General features: G+C 42.8%; 1 protein-coding gene and 1 long non-coding RNA gene across 6 annotated transcripts in view; both read right to left on the bottom strand.

Moving 5' to 3' along the window:
- CHST11 (carbohydrate sulfotransferase 11) overlaps positions 1-22,611 on the bottom strand; it is a 213,341-nt gene that overhangs the window by 141,163 nt on the left and 49,567 nt on the right. For 2 of the 5 annotated variants that reach the window (XM_080971788.1, XM_080971789.1), the window contains exon 2: positions 15,148-15,186. The exons of the other annotated variants lie outside the window; for them this stretch is intronic. In XM_080971788.1, coding sequence (XP_080827914.1) covers positions 15,148-15,186 — 39 coding nt within the window. The remainder of the gene's footprint in view (positions 1-15,147; positions 15,187-22,611) is intronic. 5 annotated transcript variants of the gene reach the window in all.
- On the bottom strand, positions 9,564-15,141 carry LOC308457733. The gene is made up of 2 exons (XR_013977094.1): positions 13,051-15,141; positions 9,564-12,681 (listed from the first exon to the last, which is right to left on the bottom strand). It is a non-coding gene; the product is annotated as an uncharacterized lncRNA (long non-coding RNA).

Below are 22,611 nucleotides of genomic sequence, written 5' to 3'. Positions count from 1 at the left end.
CTCCTTTCCAAAAAAAATTGCCTTTAGTAGGATATTTCTGAATAAAAGTAAATCCCTAACTCCTAATTACCATGGAAGAAGATTCACACTGAAACATTCTGGGCTTTTGGATCAAATTTCATACTGCCCCATACAGAACTGTTTCAGATTTATTTTGTTTATGTGGGGTGCCCTACTGTTTTCCACCCCATTATGAGAAACCTTGTTATAACACCATATAAAATAAACAACATTTTTTATTGATTTATTATAAACATGTGGACAAGCTAACACATAACCATACAAACAATAACATGGAACATATTCAGTATAAAAAACATATTACAGAGATACAGTTCTATATAGTCATGATTTTAAGATGAGTCTGTGTTGCCCACCACAACAAGTAGTGAGCCTTCAAACTTAGACCCTGTTAAAAACAAATCAAGCACCAATTAATATTATGTGCTCATCAATTAATCAACCACAAGCTGACTTGACTAGTCTGATTAAATAGACTAAAGCTCAGAGCCTACAGGCTCACAGGGGGTAATTTTTAAATGACCCTATAATGAAAATAGGCTGCTTTATGTGTGAAATTAGTTGCTTAAAAAGGAAAAGAATGCATTCAATTCAGCCACCTCCCAAAAAATTTTTAATAGCCTATACAATTACAGTAAAAGCAGTGGATACTAAAATATATAAAAAAGAAGCTTATCTAGATTAGCAAATTTATTGGAGTATGGTTTTAATATGAATCTTAGCAGAAAGAAGCATGGGAAGACTGATGAAGAATTCAACTAAATCTAAATGGATTTTAAAAATGAAACTTAGCTACCAAAGACCAGTGATTATTCTTACTTGCTCCATTTTCGTTAAATGACTGGAGCTGAAAAATCACAGGCGAAAGTAGATGAGACAAACCTAATGTATCTTTGCCTTTAAATGCAAGGTTTTACCACGGTTCTATTTTTTAAAAAAACAAAAATTGCCAGTGTGAGATAGAAGCAAAAGAAGCCAAGGATGTGGGGGAGAGTTACCCTTCCAGCCCCACTGTGCTTCTGATCAAGATTGGAACCAAACGCCTGCAGTCCTCATTGGGTGGTGGTGGGCACACACATGCTCACATCAATAGGAGTTCTCCCCATTCAAAGCAAATTTCAGGCACAGGGCCCTTCTAATGTGGATCAGGACCAGAACAGCTGAAAAATATTTAACCCCACTGCACAGGCTAGGAAGCAGATCCAGATTGCCCCCCTTTCATACACACACACACAGAGAGAGAGGGGGGGGGCGCAAAGGTATGTAGCTACCATATTATCTAGCCTAACCTTCAAACTTAAGCATCAGAGAGGCACATGTAGAAAACACATAGACCATTCCCATCACCCTAATGGTAATTACAGGTGGCACATTGCTTGAAATTTTTCCTGTATATCAAAGGCCTACGAAAGCTAAGCCGGACTAAGACCTGGGAGACCAGGGTACAATTCCGCAGTCAACCATAAAGTTCACTGGGTGACCTTGGGCCAGTCACTGCCTCTCAGCCTAACCTACCTCACAGTGTTGCAGTGGGGTTTAATTGGGAAGGGGGCTTACCATGTACACCACACGGAGCTCCTTGGAGAAACGATGAGATATGAATGTGATAGATAAATAGGATCAGGGGTTAAAGAGTAAACCACAACCTTCTAACAAACTCTTGCTGTCATCTGGCTGGCTCTGCAATGGCAGCACAGTCACCACAAGTGCCTGGGAATCCTTTACCTTCATTTTTATTATCATTCTTCTTTTTAAAGAGAGTTTGCAGCAGGCTTTCTTGGCTCAGCCTCACAAAAGGTAGAGAACTGCAAGCTTAATTTGGTTTTAGGCAAGGTTAGATGCCTGAAAAACGGGAGCTTCAAAATCAGTGCCCCCACCCCCTTGCTTGGGCAGCCATCCAAGGCAAAATTTTGCAGAGTCAGGACAGGATGGAGCCAAAAGCCTTCACGCAACTGCTCTCAGTATTCTCTTTAGAGAGCACTGAGAAGATCACTAAGCACAGACACCTTGCCAGGACTGTGCTGAGACAAGCAGTTGGGAAGATTGAAAGAATGTTGGCTGCTAGAAAATGATCTGCTGCAGAAGATTAATGGTTCTTCTGTGGGTCCGAGAGACTCAGGGACAGAAATGGGCAAAGGGCAGAGAAGCATCTCTAGGTAAGTAGCAAAGATGGGAACACAAGCAAGGGTAGCATTTCAACTTCCAAGTTGTGGATGGTGCAACAAGCAGAGGCTGCCCCATCAGGCAGTAGCCATTTTGTGGCACGTGCTTTTTAAAGGAAGTACATGAGAAAATACCCCAGTGGGGTCAACCTGACTTGGGCTACAGTCTGAAAATTTTGGAAGTCCCAAATAGGCAACTACACAACTCTTTGAACCAGTGTTCCCACATCACAGAAACATAGGAAGTGGCCTTGTAAGACTATTTGCCCATCCAGCTCAATACAATCCTACTTACTGTGACTAGGAAAACCTCTCCAAGGTCTCTGGTAGAGATCTTTCCCCTGAGCTGCCAACTGGTCCTTTTTGCTGGAGATGTCAGGCTGAACCTAAGACCTTCTGCTTGCAAAGCATGGACTCCACGACTCTGTAGCTCAGGGGTAGGGCAATCTATCAATCTACACACACAATGGATGTGCAAAACTGTCCATTTCAGTTTCTCACTGTTCCATTCTTGCATTCAGTACTCCACATTCCCATATCAGTTTGTGATTTATTTATTTATTTTTAAAGAAGCCCTCCTGAAAATTCATCAGCACATTAGTGTAGATTTCTCATAACTTACATATTTTTCTATGCAATTCTGCCTATCATACACATTTTTGCATGCAAATTTTGCAAAAAAACTGTATGTTATTTTCACCAACATATGGGACATTACCCTAATGTATGCATTTTCATATAGATTACGTACTCAACTGAAGAACCACAAAATTCGGAGAAATGCAAATGTTCAAAGGATGGCTGTTTTTCAGTTCACATATTGTTTTGGAAAGTGCGAATTAGGCAGGTTTGCCATTAAATATAAACTGAATCCAATTTGTCCCCAATCTCTAACACAAACACACTTTTCCGCCTTGCAAAGTTCTTAAATGCTGGTCCACTGAAGGTCATAGCCTAGGAGTCTCAAGTAAGATGCAAACTGTTTCATAGTTTGCTCTCTTATCATATTTGCTTAAACAGATGTCTTTCCAGCACTACTGATTAGCATTCTGAACAGCAGGATCACTCTCCTTCTATCTACCTTATAGTACATGAAAGGGAATCTCATTAGCAAAACATCAGTAGGTTTACAAACAGCATTAACAATTCCTTCTGCTCATCTAACACCTTCCTTTAAGAATTTCAAGGCACTCTGATGACAAGTAATTAAGTTATGGCATACCCCCAGTGAAAGGGAGAACTCTGATTTTTTACCCATTTATATTACCATTCTGATTAAGAAAAACAAAACAAAACACTGAGCACCATATGTCCGGACCATACTTTCCATTCACCTGCCTTGCAGCAGCAGCAGCTCTCACATCCTGATTAGTACTAGGATACATATTAATCCCATGCAGGCACTGTATGAGCATGTTGCACTTACTTACTATATCCTTTGCTCACAGCAAAAAAAAAAAAAAAAACAGCAAGAGAAACCCACAAGTCCCCTTTTGTACAGCAGAGCTAAAGAGCAAGAAGAAGAAGAAGAAGAAGAAGAAGAAGAAGAAGAAGAAGAAGAAGAAGAGTTTGGATTTGATATCCCGCCTTTCACTCCCCTTCAGGAGTCTCAAAGCAGCTAACATTCTCCTTTCCCTTCCTCCCCCACAACAAACACTCTGTGAGGTGAGTGGGGCTGAGAGACTTCAAAGAAGTGTGACTGGCCCAAGGTCACCCAGCAGCTGCATGTGGAGGAGCGGAGACGCGAACCCGGTTCCCCAGATTACGAGACTACTGCTCTTAACCACACCACCACACTGGGCGCTCCTAGAATGCCACCCTGAGAAGTTTCTGTACCCAGATTGCATTATCTACTTTGGGGGTTCCGCCATTGAGTTTAAAGATGCAATCCCATTCACAATTACTTGCTTATTTATAATTTGGTTGTACTGTAGGACAGTCCACAAACTTGCCTAACATTAATGGATTTTCCCCTGTGAAGTCTTTTTATTTTAAAAAAATCTATTCCAGATTCAGAGACCAAATAACCTCCCCTTCTTCTCTCCATTTTCCCTTTAAAAAAAAGGAGAGATGATTTAATTAAACTTTAATCCTGTAAATTTGTGGACTATGTAAAGACATCTTATTCAGTAACTGGTGCCAGGATGGAACAAAGATGTAACACGTACCATGAGTCCTTTTGAGTTTATTTCCCCACCATTCTGCCAAGGAGCTCAAGATGGTATTGCAAAGTTCTTCCCCACCCACTTTTATCATCACAATGACACTGCCTGGTAGGTTAGACTTAGACACAGCAGTTGGTCCAAGATCATACCACAGACTTCATGGCCATGTGGGGATTAGAACCTAAGTCGTCCCAGTCTAATACTCTGAACACTGCAACAACAAAAAACCTGGTGGTACTTTACAGACTTAACACACATGGGCTTTTGTGGAAGGACCTTCCTCCTCAGAGGAAGGAGGGAGAGTGCCAGTGCTTCTGCTGCATTAGCTGTGGCTGTCATGACCCTGGAGCCATGTCCCTCATTTTTGAGGAGTGAGGGGAAGGACATGCAGGTCCAGTCCCACAAATGCTTTCAGAATAACCTGCGAGGCCCCACAATCTCTGCAGCACCACAATCTCTGATTCAGAGGACTTGACAGCTAAAAACCCAGGAAGACCTGAGGCTCCTCCTCAGCAGGAGATGACTGAAGGAGGCTGGGTCCTTTAAGTAGAGCAGTATTTTGCTGCTCAGGCAGTGCTAACTATTTGGCTGCACAAGCCCCTGCTGCTGTAGAAAGACTCCGCTCCAGCTTATTTCTTCCTGGAGTAATGGCATAAGAAGAGCCCGGTGGAAGAGGCTCGTCTTGTCCAGCATCCTGTTCTCTCAGTGACCAACCAGATGCCTGTCGGAAACCCGCAAACAGGACTCTCCTCTCCTGTGTTTTCCAGAAACTGGTGTTCAGAAGCATTACTGCCTCCCAATTGTTTCTCAGATCACGACAATGGCAGAGCACCGTGTTTCCCAGAGTACAGCACGAGCCTTGCCTCTTTCCTGAACCTTGCCCCTCTTTGCCTCATGAACCTTGCTAGGCCTCACTTGCCACCACAGAGCCCAATTGTGGCAAAACTGCAGGTGGGGGTGGGGAGGCAAGGAAGCAGCAGCCCTGCTTGCATATGAGGATACAAGCAACATTAGTGCTGACCTAGTAGGGTAGAGAGACAGAGTTCCCTTGGGTGGGGGATAGCAAAAAAAGGAAGCACTACTACACTTTGTTTTGATGTATGGCAAGCAGCAATTTTTCCTGGTCTCCATGCCCTTTGAAGAAAGCATGTAATAGGATCTTGTAAGGAAAGGAGAGTCCTAAAATATATATCTTTTCCCCTGTATAACTCTCCATCACAAATATAGTTTATCTGTGAGGGAAAGCCAGTGACTGCATAATTTCATGGTTGACTCGTGTTTTAAGTGGTTTCCAAATTAGAGGGAGTTACACAGAAGCATGGAGGTGAAGGTAAAGAAGAAGCTAAAGTGCTCTTAATTATAAGACAAGCAAACAATGAATACAAAGCAATGGCTTTATTTATATCCTCTTCCATGCATGGGGTCAATACCACACGCCTCAGATGAATTGCTGAATTCTGCCCATACTACAGGAAAATCATCAGGCTCTATCATTTCCAACTCCAGTGCATGATGATCGTGTTTCCTGCTCACATTTGAATATTTCCTCCTTAGAAAAAGCAGCACATCCTTTAAAACAGGGTTGGGGAGCCTTCAATCTGCAGCCAGATTAGGCCCACCAATACTATATCCTCACACCAAATGCCATATATATTTATTTAAACAATTTATATACTGAGTAACTACAATAGCCTCTAAGTGGTTTATAAGGATACAACACAAAAAGTAAACAATCAGTTAAGCTACAAAATCAAACATCAGTTAAAAATCCTGCTGTAAAAAAATATTCAGTAGGTGCTGGAAGTTCAACAGGGAGAGGGCCTGTTTGACCTCAGCTGGAAAGGAGTTCCACAAAATTGGGCTCACAATACTGAGGAACAGGAGTCATGCATTCAAGCCATGAGGGAACACTAACAGTGACTCCACAAAGATCTTCAGGATCATGCAGAGATATAAGGAATGAGGCAGCCCTTAAGGCAGTGTTTTTTCAAACTTGGGTCTCTAGCTTTACTACAGCTCCCATCATCCCTAGCTAACAGGACCAGTGCTCAGGGATGATGGGAGTTGTACTCCAACAACAGCTGGAGACGCAAGTTTGAGAAACACTGCCTTAAGGAATCGTGGAGCAAAGTTGTTAAGCAAAGCTGCAAAATAGTGCAGTAACCTTGAGCTTGGCCCTGGTGTGGGGGAAGGCAGTGAAAACTTTTGAGCACCCAAGTTATGTACTGATGAGAGCCTGTCTCCGTCAACAGTCTAGCTGCAGCATTTTGCTCCAATTAGAGCCTCCAGACCAGGTCCAAAGGTAGCCCCACACAGAGTGTGTTAAAGTAATCAAGTCTTGAGGTTATCAATGCATAGGTCACAATAACCAGACTATCCCTGACCAAAATTGCTGTACAATGTCACGAGTGGAACAGGTAAAGTTGGGGTTGCATAGGTTGCCTGGCAAGCTGGGGTTGCATTCAGTGCCTTTTAAATGTTATGCCAAATGCAAGCCCTGGTGGTATTTGTTCCACTATTTCTGGTGCATGAATAGGACTCAAGAGGCAGCTCTTATGTAAAACATTTGGGTGTATAATTGGTTCAGCAGCAGACCTCCAAATGGCAAAACACAAATAAGTATAGCATAACGAAAAGAAACAAAGCTTAAATGTGTTATGTCCATGGAACTATTCAAGCATGTGAATTTTCAAATTAGCATATAAGGATTTGCAGGACCTACTTTTGATAACTACGCCTTCTAATCCTGCAGCATAACTTAACACATTTTTGTGTTTCAGAAAAATAAAAAGGTGGAATAAGATCTACAAAACTTTGAATGTTCCTGGGATTATGAAAATAAAAGCATTGTTAATACACTTGAAGTGTTTGCTCGCCACAGTCAAATTAATAACTGTACTTTCCTTTGACTACTTTAACAAAAGAGAGGGGGAAATAGTCAGATACACTTTTTGGCAGCAAGTACATGGCCAAAGGGACGCGGGTGGTGCTGTGGGTAAAACCTCAGCACCTAGGACTTGCCGATCGCATGGTCGGCGGTTCGAATCCCCGCGGTGGGGTGAGCTCCCGTCGTTCAGTCCCAGCTCCTGCCCACCTAGCAGTTCGAAAGCACCCTTAAGTGCAAGTAGATAAATAGGTACCGCTTTATAGCGGGAAGGTAAACGGCGTTCTGTGTGCTGCTCTGGTGCCGGTTCGCAAGAGCAGCTTCGTCACGCTGGCCATGTGACCCGGAAGTGTCTCCGGACAGCGCTGGCCCCCGGCCTCTAGAGTGAGATGAGTGCACAACCCTAGAGTCTGTCAAGACTGGCCCGTACGGGCAGGGGTACCTTTACCTTTACCTTTACCTTTACATGGCCAAAGCAATGCTCCCAAGCCCACACAACAATTTAACAACCTACTGTGAAAGCAAATATAGTCCTATAATGGAAACAGCTAAGCATCAGATTCCCATGGCCCTGGAATCTCTCTCTTCCCTCTACTAGACTATTTTAAAAAGAAGCAGTGTCATCCCTAGAAGGACCAGGACATGGTAGAAATGCAGACATACAATAGTTTTTGAATTACCATCCAAAATACGGATTTCCCTCTTGGGGAGCCAGTAGGGTCCTGGCTGGCCTTACCTTATGGTTGCTTCAAGCTTGCTCCTCCATTGTGTGCAATAGATTGTGAAGAGAAGCCATGCAAACACAGGTATTATGATTTCTAGGACCCAACCACCCAACTGACCTTGGCTACATTCCTGCCTCTGGCCTCTCAAATCATCATTTGCTGCTGTAGCTCTTGACTTCGGCCTGACCTGGGCTACATAATCACATCTGTCACTTCCAGCTGATCACTCAAGAGACTGAATTCCCCATTCAGTTTAATAAAACAAGTACTTAATATATATAAAGTATATTTCTGAACAGTAACACCACAGGATTCTCTCCAAGACAGCACTGTAAAGATGCAACAAAACGAGTTAACCACTCAAATCTGTTTGTTTATAAAACCCAAGACTTCCTTCCTTCAGACTATCTTGAGGTGAGCTAACCTTACTTTTGCTTTAGTGTGATCCTTAAAAAAAATGGTTACTACTTGTCCCTTTAGCACAGTGATAGGGAACCTGTTACCCTTTGGATGTTGTGGGGTTCCAGCTCACAGAATGGCCAGCCAGAATGGCGAAGGGTCAGGGATGATGGGAATTGTAGTTCGGCACCATCTGGAAAGCTATAGAGTTAGATTATAAAGGCACATTCCCTTTACGCTGTTCTTCTACTAGCAAACGCACCACCACCCATCCTCCTCTGCCTGCTGTGTAAAGAGGTGGTCTAATGGGGTGGGGAATGAAACAGAGTGCAGTAGGTATGCCTTGGAGTCGTTAAAGGAGGATACAATATCAAACGTGGTAGCCCCCTTTATAAATTGCTATCCTCTACTGTTACCATAGGGACACGGGTGGCGCTGTGAGTTAAACCACAGAGCCTAGGACTTGCCGATCAGAAGGTCGGCGGTTCAAATCCCCGCAACGGGGTGAGCTCCCGTTGCTCGGTCCCTGCTCCTGCCAACCTAGCAGTTCAAAAGCATGTCAAAGTGCAATTAGATAAATAGATACCGCTCCAGCGGGAAGGTAAACGGCGTTTCCGTGCGCTGCTCTAGTTCACCAGAAGCAGCTTAGTCATGCTGGCCACATGACCCGGAAGCTGTATGCCGGCTCCCTCGGCCAATAAAGTGAGATGAGCACCGCAACCCCAGAGTCGGTCACGACTCGACCTAATGGTCAGGGGTCCCTTTACCTTTATCTTTACTGTTACCATAATTAAAGCTCTAACCATGTTCTCAACGTTCCCCACCCCCTAGCAGCTACACAAAACGTCTCGCTGAAAACAAGTGATTACACATATGCAATAAAATGAGATTCCAGTCAAACCTTGGGTCTCAAATGGCTCCATTTCCAAACGTTTCAGCTCCCGAATGCTGAAAACCCCGAAGTAAATGCTCCAGTTTTCTAACGTTTTTCGGAACCCAAACATCCAATGCAGCTTCCACTTGAGTGCAAGAAAGTCTTCAACCAATTAGAAGCTGCCCCTTGGTTGTCGAATGTTTCAGAAGTCGAATGGTCTTCCGGAACGTATTATTTTCGACAACCGAGGTTTGACTGTATTTAATTGCTTTGTATGCAAACCTGGCTTCCGAATAAACATTGTGGATGAAAGAACCAAAATGGTGCTAGTGAGGTTTTTTAAGTAGCATTTGACAAATGCTCAGCTGTAGGATATGATGGTTTTATGAAGCACGGAGAAATTCCCTGTCCATAAATCACCCTTTTTCATTTTTTCATTTAGTTTTTTTTAATGTTGCTTCAGCCTTGGTAGAAATAAATTTTTAATACCTGAGCTCCTGTAACCCGACAAAGCATTTGTTAGATGCACTGTGCTCAGTCAGCCTTATTTCGCTCCCTCCTGAATGAAGGTATGAGAAAATGGATGTGTACTGGCTGGGATCAGACAAGCCATCTGATTCCAGCCAAAGGGCTTTGGTGAGCTACCTGTCAAGCAGTAAATCATCTGCCTGCGGAGGGAGGGGAGCACACTCCTCCGCTCGAAGGTGACTCTTGAGAACAGCGGTCAGCTATGAATCAAATCCCCATTACATCACCAACTTCAGCATTTTAGGGATTTTCTTCCTTTCCTGTCGCTGCGTCTGTCTGCGTTGCAGCTTTTCGCGGTGAAGCAATTACGAGTTGGTTGGAAGGGTGCCAGGCATTTCCCCAAAGAGGCGTGCTGCCTACATCCCTAATCATTCTCTCCTATTCTGCATATATGGCATTAGCCATGAATCTCAAACATCCCTTGCACCACGGACCCAAAAGGTCATAGGCACTCTCTATAAAAGGAAAGTGTGAAGAATCTTCTGCTGTCCTCCTACCTACACCATATGTTGGATTCACCATATTCATCACATTTACATGTTGGTTTCTTTTTATTTACTTGATAAGATTTATATGCTGTTTAATTGACAGAAACCTCTGAGTGGTTTACATGAGGCGACATAAGATCTTCATTTTAAAAATAGCAACCAAATCGAAAGCTAAAAATACAATTGACATAAAATGTAGCAAAATATTAAAAAGGCCAGCAGTTCCAAAGCAAATATGCATAATAAACTGCATGTTAAATTTACTTGTGTGGATAGGCTTCCCCCCCCCAAAAAAAAATCGGTTAGCAGGTGCCAAAAACAATAAAACAGAGATATATGAATGGGCAAAAGAGGCACATTCCAGTGAGTAGGTGCTACCACAACAGAGGATCAATTCCTTGCAGATGCAGAACTGCCAGTTCCTTGTACTCAGTGCTATTTTTCTAGAAAAAAGATGTGTCGGAACTCACCATGAACACCTCCCTTGTTCTCTTAGAATGGCAATAACACCTACCTGAGAGGGCTGGAACTGAGCTCTGGTGAGTTCTGGCTGGAAAAAAACCCCTGCTTATACTCTAAATTAATTAGGGGGTGTGCACATGCAATATGGTATGTTGTCTACCTGTGGAGATGAATTTAGCTGTTCGCCAAAGAACTCTGGAAATCGTGATTTGGTGATAGCAAAATTAGGCGTTCAGCGGCAGATCCAAGTGCAGTCCAACAGGTACAGAGGGGCATGAAGAGGATTTAATCTCAAACTAAGTGGGAAGAAGCACATAAACCCTTCTGCCTGTAGCTTTTCCTCACAATTCCTCCCCTAGCTTCTTTCTGCCCCTTGCTACAAGGAGTTCTGGGTATGTTTTCCAACATTGTGATGAGTAATGACTCTAGGAAGGGAGTGGCAAGGGACAGGCAGTGGGTGCACAAGGCAAAGTACTGTCTCTCCCACCCTAAATTCCTATTTTGTAGCTATTCAGTGGCAATCAGGATTCCCAGACCTGGCACTGAATATCTAATTCCAGCCATCTTGCTGCCTGCTTAAATATATTGCGGACTCTGAGTTCCCATGGGACCCAATAACCATTCTTTTTTGTGATTTGCTTTAAGGAGAAGGTTGAGGATTGTATTTGGAACCTGTCATAAATTTCTTACGCAGAGGAAGGTTAAATGTGGCAGGTTAAATGTGTGACTAGGATACTCTTAAGGTTTATGACCGTTTCAAAACATTATGGCAAAGCTTATGAAGCTTACATATTAGATTCAAGTCAGTCACCAACTGTCAGGCAAATTTAGTGAGGACCGGCCATTTTTCATCTGCTGCTAAATGGGTAAGTATGTTAAGAATATCTATCCATCCATTTTTAAAACAATGTATTCTACTAATCAAAATAAAATGACAACAACAAAAAAAGCAGTGTAGAGTTTAGTCCCTTTTCTTTTTCTGTAATCAATCACTGCAGTTTAAGGTAAAGACAAACATTTATTCAAAGTGAAGAAGTGGTTTGGCTGAACATATGCTCACTTCATGCGAAAGTGAGCATTTCTTTTCAGGGCAAAGGAAATGTGCTCAGACCAGGTCCTCCGTACTTCATCAACATTTATTTCTTTAAATCAAAGTGTCCAATATATACTAGGCACTGCATCACAAGTAGTAAAAGGTTCACCTTCTACACTAGACTACCTTCTACACAAAGTGATCTAGTACAACAGTGCTAGCAAACATGGTGCCCTCTATGTTCATTAACTTCAATGGGTCTACTCTTGAGCAAAACATTGCTGCATACTACCCAGTATGAGACCTGCATCTGATTTACATCTGATTTGCCAAAGTTAAATCCATAACTGAGCCTATTTCTCCACTCCACGCACATGCTATACGGCCTTGTAAACAAAACACTCATTACTGAAGCCTTCCCCTGTGCCGGTACTTACCTTGCTTATCTTATCTCACACCTAGAGACCCTTGGAGCAACTTGAACAGAAAAGTTGAAAGACGGGGGACTTGAAAATGCATTACGTAATCATATTGCTAGAAACTGCTTTCCCTATTCTATTAATATGTTGGTGTTTCTGGTAGTGTTTTTGTTATCCAAAAATGACAGGTGTCAAGCAAAGAAGTGAAGAGGACTGAGGGTAATAAAACTTACTGTATTTACAGAAGGGCAGAGCAAAATGATAAATGAAGTAGTCAAGTCCACTCATATGACCTTCTTAGGGCATGCACAGCTGTGTTTTCAACCCACGGTGACTGTTAGACATTCTGCATGGCCCAGACTGCATGCAGCAGGTTTTTAATCCATTGCAGCTGATGTTTTCTTAGTGGTTCTGGTTGTGCTAAAACACAACCCACCCAAGGTCAGCAGTCACACATGGACCTCAACCCACAACAATATAGCTAACTCAGTATGAGCCTACGAAGGCCAGAGCTGATACACCTGTGTGTAATGTAAAGGTAAAGGGACCCCTGACCATTAGGTCCAGTTGTGACTGACTCTGGGGTTGCGGCGCTCATCTCACTTTATTGGCCGAGGGAGCCGGCATACAGCTTCCGGGTCATGTGGCCAGCATGACTAAGCCGCTTCTAGCGAACCAGAGCAGCGCACGGAAACGCCGTTTACCTTCCCGCCAGAGCGATACCTATTTATCTACTTGCACCTTTACGTGCTTTCGAACTGCTAGGCTGGCAGGAGCAGGGACCAAGCAACGGGAGCTCACCCCATAGTGGGGATTCAAACTGCCGACCTTCTGATCGGCAAGTCCTAGGCTCTGTGGTTTAACCCACAGTGCCACCCATGTCCCTGCACCTGTGTGTACGTTCCTTTAAATAAGACTTTTGATTGGTGTTATTACTGCTGCTTAGGCTACTGAGCAAGTAAGTGAAGAATTGTTAGCAAACAATCAAGTTTCCCAACAAACCTGGTAGCTGCCTCTCAGGTTCTGTGGAAGAAGATTAGCTTGGATCCTAAAATAAGAACCTTTTCCCTACAACTACCTGCCCCACAAAAAAGCCTCTATGAAAAATCAAGGTCCTCTCTGAAGCAATGTGGGATGGAGCATTAGGAGTTGCTGGGAGAGGAAGAAGTGGACTCTGACAGCAGTTCCCTCCTGAGGAGCAAACTTCTCTGCTTCCCCTTCGCTCATTTGGCAGGGAAGCCAAGGGAAATCCTTCCCTTGCCACGGGCTCTGTTTCTTATCCTGAACTGAACCGCCTCTCCTCCCACTTTCATCCATAAAGGAACTCAGAGCACAGAGGTTTCCTTTTTTGTGCTCGTGTTCATTCGCTCCATTTAAAGCAGATGTTATTCCTAAAGACAGCTGCTAAATTATACCAAGATCAACTGCTAACCGGCTACTGCCATAGATAGTCATGACTAAGGCTACTGTTTGTGCCACATTTTTCTTATATGGAACAAACTGAGTTGGCACCAGTGGACACTCTGAGAAAAGACTATGCTGCATATGCTGTATGCATTTCCTGAAGTTGCCCAAGATGTCAAAAGTTAGTATAACAGTAATCTGCTGTGCAAACTTGAGAAATGAGAGAAATCTGTAATCACTGTAATGAGAAGAGCAAGTAAATACAACACAGCCAATTCTACTTTTCTTACATTTACATCCCACTTTTCTGCTATCATAGACCTCCAAGGCAGTGTAAACATAGTTTCCAAATGGCCATGCATCCAAGCACTGACCAGACTCTGATCTGCTGTCAGGGACTGGCTGGTCAAAGAGGAATGAGAGACACCAGCTGGGGAATCCCCAAGCAAAACCCCAGAGGTGTAAGGCTCAGAGCCAGGGGATTGATTGTGGGACACAGAGGAGCTGTCAGAGGGAGAAGATTGGTGGGAGGTGGTGTCGGAAGCTGAAAGAGCAACAGGGTTTAGTGAGCAGGCAGAGCCTGTGACAGGGAACAGTTCAGACTCTGAGGCTGAAGCAGAGATGGAGCATCATGCTGAAGAATCCAGGGAGTCTCTCCCTCCTGCTGTGACAAGCTCCCCTTCCCGTTGGTCTCCAAGAACATGCAGAGTAATGAGAAAAGCAAAGCAGAGGTCAGAGGTGGACAGACACAGTTTGAGACTGCTTGGGGAACATCCTGAAGGTTTTAAGGGTGGTAGAAGGCCTTCAATCCTGGGAACTGCTCCATAGGGGCAAGACCTATTGGAAAGGGTTGCTGAGACCACCAGGCTGAGTTGTATTTTGTTTCCTTAAATAAAGACTTAACTTCACCAGCATCATATTTCTTCCTTTCTTGCTGACCTGGGTCTGACCCCTGCTTAGCTTCAACAAGGGCCTTATATGCCTTCAGCCTATATGCTGGGGCCTTGTTTGGCCAGTTTCTTTGATTTTGAATTATCTTTACCTCCTCTGGGAATACAATATATTATTGCACTGTGCTGCAATTACCTAAATATTCCACACTCAACATCTGCATAAAGCAGACAGGTTTTGTTCATGCTAGCCACATGGATGCCAGGGGTCTCTGCCCCTACTCACCACAATTCTTCATCCCGGCAAGCACGGGACCTCCACACAGTTCAAGTCCTTAAGTGCTTTTGCCTAGCTAGAATCAGGAAAGCAAAGAGAAGAGGTCTGGCTTAGGTGAGAGGTCTGGCTTAAGGAGAGGTATGTAGCTTGGATGGGGTACTGAGGGTCATATATTGAAACCTGGAGGGCCACACTTGGCCCTCAGTCCTGAGGTTCTCCTTACTTCAGGCATTTAGCCAAAACCTGATTGTTTTGGAAGGCCTTCAGCTGAAGAAAACTGAAGGTTGTTTTCTGTGCCTTCACTTTAGGGTTTTTTTTAGTTTTATGAGTTCCCCATTTTTGCTGATTTTCCTTTTTTAAACAGATTCCATATTTTTATGGTTGCTTAATACATTTTGTGAAGTTCATTTTCTTACATGTCTGTTTGATTGTTGTAAGGTGCTTCAATTTTCTTTCTGGGGAGAAAGCAGGATATAAGTTTTATAAATAAGTAAAAGAACTGCAAGTATTTTGTATGATTCACTTTGCTAATATGGGTATAATTACAGCACAGAAAAAAATATGAATGGGGGAATTCTAACTCAGATAACAGATTAAGCCAGGGGCAGCCAACAGAAGTTGGCTAACTCTGGCTCCCATCGACCTGAGCCAGCATGGTCAATGGGTGTGGGATGATGGGAGTTGTAGTCCAACAAAAGCTGGAAGACAGGAAATTCTCAATCTGTGGGTTAAGCTCTAGTGCAAGCAACATGCAACACATTCCAAACCAGCTGAAAAGAGATACATTGCTTTTCTTAGAGCCTAAACATCTATCTAGCCCTTCCAGATACATTTCTGTATTTGGGGCTGCTACAGAAAGTAATAATAATGCAGAATATGCCCTCAGATTGACACTGGGCCTATAAAATGCCATGGGAAAAAAGCAGATTACTATCCAGAGAGCTGCAACTGTTGCTGTACCTCGAGCACACTTACATGGTGCATAGGCTATATAAATCATGCCTTTTTATTAGAACTAGCCAGAGAGTTCATACAAAGCAGGAATCTCAAATACCAAAAACAAATGTCTTACTCTCAGGCTTTATGCAAAGCATTCTATTAAAATCACCAGGGCTGCACATGCATAATAGAGGGAGACATAAAAACACCACTTCAAATGATCAATAGTAGAATAAAAAGCAGATCTCACTTCTGAGAAGTGAACTATGATATGAGTTGGAAGGAATGGGATGCTGGAAATGATCCCGAGCCAATGGGATGTGGAGGGGCAAGAGTGCTAGACTATGATAAAGGGAGGAAGGCCTGGGTTCAGGTCTCCACTCAGCCGTAAATCTCACTGGGTAGCTTTGAGCCAATTGCTCCTGCTAAAGCCCAACCTGTCTCACAGATGAAACTTGCAGGGCCAGCAAAGCCATGTGGTTGCCCTAACCTCTTTGGAAGTTGGGTAGGATGAAAAAACACACACACTATATTTATACAGTATATGCAGGTTACACCAAGAGTTTTCTCCCTCTGGTCCCAGAGGGGTCCCTGTACTTCAACGTCCTTGCTGAAGGATGTCAACATGCAAGTTCTAAGTTATAGAAACATAGAACTGTAGAGTTGGAAAGGACACCAAGGGAGTTCCAAGCCCCTGCAATGCAGGCAAGTCAACATGCAGAGAGTCCTCCAGCAGCTTAGAGTTCTCGGAGTGCAAAGATATGGCAATTCTCCAAGTCTTCTTCTCAGATGAGCTCTTCTCAAGGTGTTCAGGTAACTCCACAGTTGCACAACAATCCACTCCTTCCTAATAAGAACCAATGACCCACAACCCATGCTGTAATTTGAGTTATGTGCCTAATCTGTCCAGTAGCACAAGATTCGGGCCAGCTGCATTTCAGGAATGAGCCAGCTCTTTCCTCACTAATGGAATTAACACATTAACTACATTCCTTAACAACTTATGTGTCATAACTGTAGAAAAACTGGGTCTATAGCACTGTAAAAAGTGCTATTACATGTTCATTCTTTGTCGCAACAATCCTGTCGAATTTACACAGAAAAGGATTATACTGGAGCCCACCTTAGGTATGATTGAACTCCCCGGGGACTCAAAAGCGTGTCACTATTTTGTGACAATTAGGTTGGTCTTAACAAAGGTATTTTCCAACTGTGAATTGGGGAAGGGAAGGTTCTACTTGACATACCTTTGCTTTTTTTGTTTATTAAATTCATGTTAAACTGTATCAAACACACATTTAATTCACTGATTGAATCCTTAGAGGCTTATTACTAAAAACTGTCTTGAGACAATATGAAAGCACAATGTTATCTTCTACATTGCACTTGCGATATTTAATTACATATCTCAACACAAAATATCTAATTTAAATGTGTATTTTATGTGAATATGCACATTTCTAAACACATCTTACTCTAAAATATGCATTTTAAACATGTTTTTGCACCTTTTTGTAGCTGAGAGCTATGTTGCAAAATTCAGGTAAGTGTGAAATCTAAAGAATAATTAGTTTCCAACCTGAGCATTAGTTCAGGGGGTACAGATCAGGTCAGTCTGCATCAGAATTCACAGAAACTGAATTCCTTAAGCATCTCTAGCTGTGACACAATGGAAAAATCAGCAGGGAAAGGAACTGTTGAAAGCACAAGAGTCCTTCCCAAAACACTTGTCAGCTACAGAACTTACAACCGCTCTCTTAGGACAAAATGTGTCAGTTCTGTCCTAAAGCATGCAAGGGAAATCCACAACAACGAGGCAACAGGAGATCAAGGACACAGGAAATAAAGAGATAAAAGATGAAGAGGCTAATCTTATAAAACACACGCTGGCCTACAGAACACGAACAAGAATTTATTCAGGTGGGTGAAGCAAGTTAAGTAGCAAAGAGAATAAATATCAGGTGAAATTGTATTTTTTTCAGAAGTGCGAGCTCTGACCAGCAAACAGAGATTAAAACAGGGGTCCAAATGCTTTCAAGGCAGTCTGAATCATACAGGAACAAAGATAACAATCCACAGAGGAACAGAGACCATGGGAATAGGGCTGCTTTCATTATTCTGGAATTTCACATCATGATGCTGTAGCATTCTGAAGGCCACAGAAACTCAGCATACCCAGCCTATAAAGTGTGTTGGCTGGCAGCAGCCAGGGTTTTTTTTTTTAACAAAAGGGGAAAAAAAGAAAAGAAAAAAGAACTATGTCACACTGTTCAAAGCCCCAAAGGTCTAAGAGAAGCTGATATCGTGCATCATGACAAATTGTGCACAACATATAGAATCACAGACTTGTAGAGGTTCAACAAGTCCCACTTGCTGCAATGCACACAGCTGTCCCTGGGTGGGCTCAAACCACCAGCCTTCTTGGTAATATAGATAACCTTATGTTGCAGAAGACAAACGCAACCCACCAGAGGACCAAGGAGGAATCTAAACAGGTCGTGATCTTCCCAATGGCAGCTTCTGAGGGAGAAAACCAGGCACAGATTCAAAAAGAACTGGGAGACCAAACACAGCTCAATAAATCACCTAGTAGAAGTTCTCAGCTGCCTTGTGTTCTACAGTGGCTAATGCTCAGAGACATAACTGAAGGAAACAACCACTCCTCAATTAGTTACCAAGCCAGCTGTGCAATGTTGAATGCAAGAGACAGAAACACTGTCTCTTATGAATTATTAAAATAGACAAATGTAGCAAGATTGGTATTAAGATGTCAACATTTACATCTTATACGGGAAAAGTAAGAAAGAATCAACCAGGATTCTTATATGTGCAAGTCTATGCAAGATCCAAAGCAGATGTATTTCAAAGCCACCGTTTATCATGTTAAAGCCACTGGTATCTAATGAATGGAGCCACCACTGGTTTTTCTTTATTTCCTTTTTTATTGAAATGGATTTTGCTCAATTTGAACAAAGTGTGCTAGTTTGGGCACTTTCCGAATACTGCACAGTTTGAACCTATTCTGTAATTGATAAGATCGGTGGGACCCTTTAAATGTTACTCAGGCAACTTTTCAGTGTGTAGCTCCTGTGGAGGGAAGCTGTTCAAAATGACACAACCACATGAGTGGGACTCAATTGTGCAGGATCTGAATAGGACCACAGAACTGTCACCTTGCTTGAAAAAATGGGGGTCGGAGGGTAGAGAGTCACATTCTACGTTGCATATGGCTGGGTCATTTTAAAAGGTGTCCAAACTTTGCAAGAGAAGCTCACAACAAAATGGAAAAGTGACTCCCACGCAGCTAAAAACTGACATTTAAAAGGGGGGCTGGAAGGATTTAGTTTTGAAGCATTTATCTTTGTGGATGACATGGTTTCAATAAATTGGTAGCAGTTTTACTAAGTTTTACTCAGAACAGACCCACCGAAATTGATGGACATGACTAAGGCCCTATCTGCAGTATGCACCTAAACTAGTATCATAACACTCTAAACAGCCATGGCTTCCCCCAAAGGATGCTGGGAGCTGTAGTTTGTTAAGGGTGATGAGTGTTGTTTGGAGGTCCATATTCCTTTCACAGAGCTACCATTCTCAAAATTCTCTGTGAAGAGGAATAGGTTGTTAAACCACTCTGAGAAATTCAGCCCTGTGAGGGGAGCACATGTCTCCTATCAACTCTCAACACTCTTAACACACTACATTTCCCAGGATTCTTTGGGGGAAACCATGACTGTTTAAAGTCATGTTCATCAATTTCAATAGGTCTGTTCTGAGTAAAACTTACCTGGCTACCATCCAATTTGTTCTTAGGTGATCTCTGATGTGACCAAAGATTGAAATGTTGGGTAAGGTTTTGAGAATGTAATTCCATAGAGTAGCGCAATCAAAAATCTTGATTGTGACTCTTGTTCTGTCGTCTTGCTAAGAGTTCTTGCAAAGTTCTTGCAAAGTGAAATAAAACCACACTATTTATCTTCTGAGAAGGAGAAAGCATGAGCTATTCTTATTACATGTTTTCAGAGACTACTTACACCCTTGGGAAGCGGAAAGAAGAAACAGAGTAGGATTTAATTTCTCAAAGAGATTTTCTTCCAGCTTTATGCATGCTTCTGCAAATCAGCCCCAACCATCTGGCTCAAGCAGATTTCATTGCCTTTGTATTTACAGTTGGGAGATTTGGGGAAAAATACAAACCCGGAGATCCTTGGACTGCTAGCGCCAGGAATACGTCATCAATACATGCAGATACGTACATAGGAAAGAGTCTTGCAGCACCTTAAATGTTAGCAAATGTCTTTATTGCACAAATCAGCCTTTCCCAACCTATTCCCATCCAGATGTTTTGGGCTCCAACTCCCTGGCTGGCTGGGAATGATGTGGTTCAAAACATCTGGAGGGCACGGGGGTGGGGAAGGCTGGCATAAGCTTTTGTGCGCTGCATGACGCACAAAGCATTGTCCTGAGAATATAACCACTATTCAGAATCACCGTCCTTAAGGCGTCACAAGACTCTTTTGTTGTTTTGACTGCCAACATGGCTATTCCTCTGGAAGTTATTTAAGCGATCAACACTCATTCTAGGATCGAAACAACTTTTTAAAATGGGAAGCTTCACATGGGCATACAAAATTATAAACAGCTTGTGTGGGAAAGCATGCAAATGTTGCTTCTCTCATTAGAAAGAATACAGTACAACTATAATTTTATCTTTTAATAGTATTTTGCAATAGTAAATGCATTACTTTCTCTATACAAAGCAATGTCATGTTTTCACTGAAGACGTCAGAAGCTTTCTGCACCTGGGATACTTATTCCACCATCACAAGATGTAACTGCATCATTTCACCTTTCAGATGGTTTGCTTGAGACCAGCTCAAAGGTCTCAAAGGGGAAGCCTTCACACTTGCCTTTCACAAGGCATGCCCCTCAGCTTTGCCTTCCTTCTCTGTTTTACTGAACGCAAGGCTTTCTGAGTTACAGTAGCTCTAACCACTAATATCTACGAGGCCTGTAAATATTATGTGGTGTCTTTAAAGTTAACAGCCCCTCCTAAAAAGCTCTGAGATCCCTTAAAAGGAGGAAAAGCAAGAAGGGATGCTTGGAATTTAACATTGTGGCTTTCCTCAAATCAGAAACTTAATTCCTGACTGAATCTAAAACGCATCTCCTCTCCCTCAAATTCATCATGCAGCTGTAACAATGACAAATGTCCTCTCCTCCTCCTAGAAAATTGAATGTGTGCACACTCTTGCATCTATCTGCCTTCACTATAAACAGCAGGGCTGCTAAGCATGCTGGGCCCCTGTCAGAGTGATGACTTTGGTATGCAGTGCCTCAAACTGCTTCCTACAGACTCCTCGTTCCCCTCCAGTGTTTCAAAAGATCCTCTTGCCTCTTTGCAACACTAGAATCATGGAATCACAGAACTGAATAGCTGGTCATCTAGGCCAACCCGCTGCAACACAGGCATCTCAACATGTGGTCCCTCATCCAATTTGAAACCATATTGGACCCTGCTTAGCTTTGCAAAGGTGCTAGCAGGAGAAACAAAAATCCCCTCGGACCCGTGCTTTCTAGGCATGGGACAAGTGGAAGTGTGGAGGAGCCCAAATGCAGGGACAGCACTTCACTCACTCTGTTCCCTCTTGTCACCTTAAATAAATGAAGCAAATGCAGGAAGCCTCTGCAGAAGGCATGGAGGACCTGTGGCACTCCAGATATGGTTGGGAGCCCAGCTGCCATCAGCCTCAGCCAGCATAGCCAATGGACAGGGGTGATGGGGGCTGAAGTCCAGGAATACCGGTGGAGGACCACAGGTGTTCTCTGCCCCTGCTCTACAGGAAGGCAAGTAGATAGCATGACTGCAATCCCATAGGATAAACCTGGTGGGGGAATAGAAACTTGAATCAACAGACAAAGTGATGCTCACACCATCTTCTCTTATAGCATGTGGATCCACTGCATAGTGTTTCACAGACATCAGAGGGGAAGGCCACTGAGCTGATTTGCAGATACTAGCTTTGGAGATACCTCACTTCAGTTCCTGGATTGTAGCAGTAGAAAAGATGTGGACCATAATTATGGTCCATAATTATGCTTGGCAGAAGAAGGAGCCCACCAGTCCAGTGTAGGAGAATAAGTTGGAATCTTGTTGGAGAATAAGTTTTATGTCTATTTTTGGACCCTGCACAACACATCAAAAAGACCATATCCATCCTGAATTTGTCTGCTCAGGAATGGCAATGTGAAAATTCCATTGGGGGGTCATGCACAAACTCAAGCACCAAAAAGTTACTAATTAAACTTCAGCACTGAAACTACTTTTGGCAAGAACTCCAAACCAAGTCGAAGTACACCTTTGATCCTATGGTCCTTGAGAAAAGGCAGCCTGCACTTGAGTAGAGGAAATTTACTGACAATATGGCTACTAAAAATGCATTTTCTTTTTCTTTAGGGAGAGGAAGTCCAAAGAACAGATAGCAAATGAATCAAATGGTTTCATCATTAACAGTGTAAGGATTAATGATAAGCTTCACTGTGGAAATTGGCTGTGCACTGGAAAATTTGCAACACAACTCCTTTAGAAATTGCTTTGTGAACAAAAACAGAGCAACCTTCAACCCATGCATGACAAATGGAAATTTCCACAAAATATGATTGTAGGTCCTTTGGGGGGGGGGGACTAGGAAGCTCACCCTGATGATCAGGCACACAGAGGGTGGACTTCAACATAAAACTAAGGAGATTGTTCCATCAGTACAAGTGGGAGTCCTGCTGGCTTTACTAATGCAACCAAGTAACTGAATCCAGTCCAAAGTGTTTGAATTGTATTAAACGTATTATAGCACACTGTTTTTACAATATACAGTTTTTACAGTGGTTCAAATAGCTGATAACATTTGATAGATAGCAGTTTCCTCTGATGCACATGGAAGAAG

The sequence above is a fragment of the Podarcis pityusensis genome, assembly GCF_964106645.2.
Source record: "Podarcis pityusensis genome assembly, chromosome: 10".
NCBI lineage: Eukaryota > Metazoa > Chordata > Lepidosauria > Squamata > Lacertidae > Podarcis > Podarcis pityusensis.
This window is presented reverse-complemented; position numbering and strand designations above follow the sequence as displayed.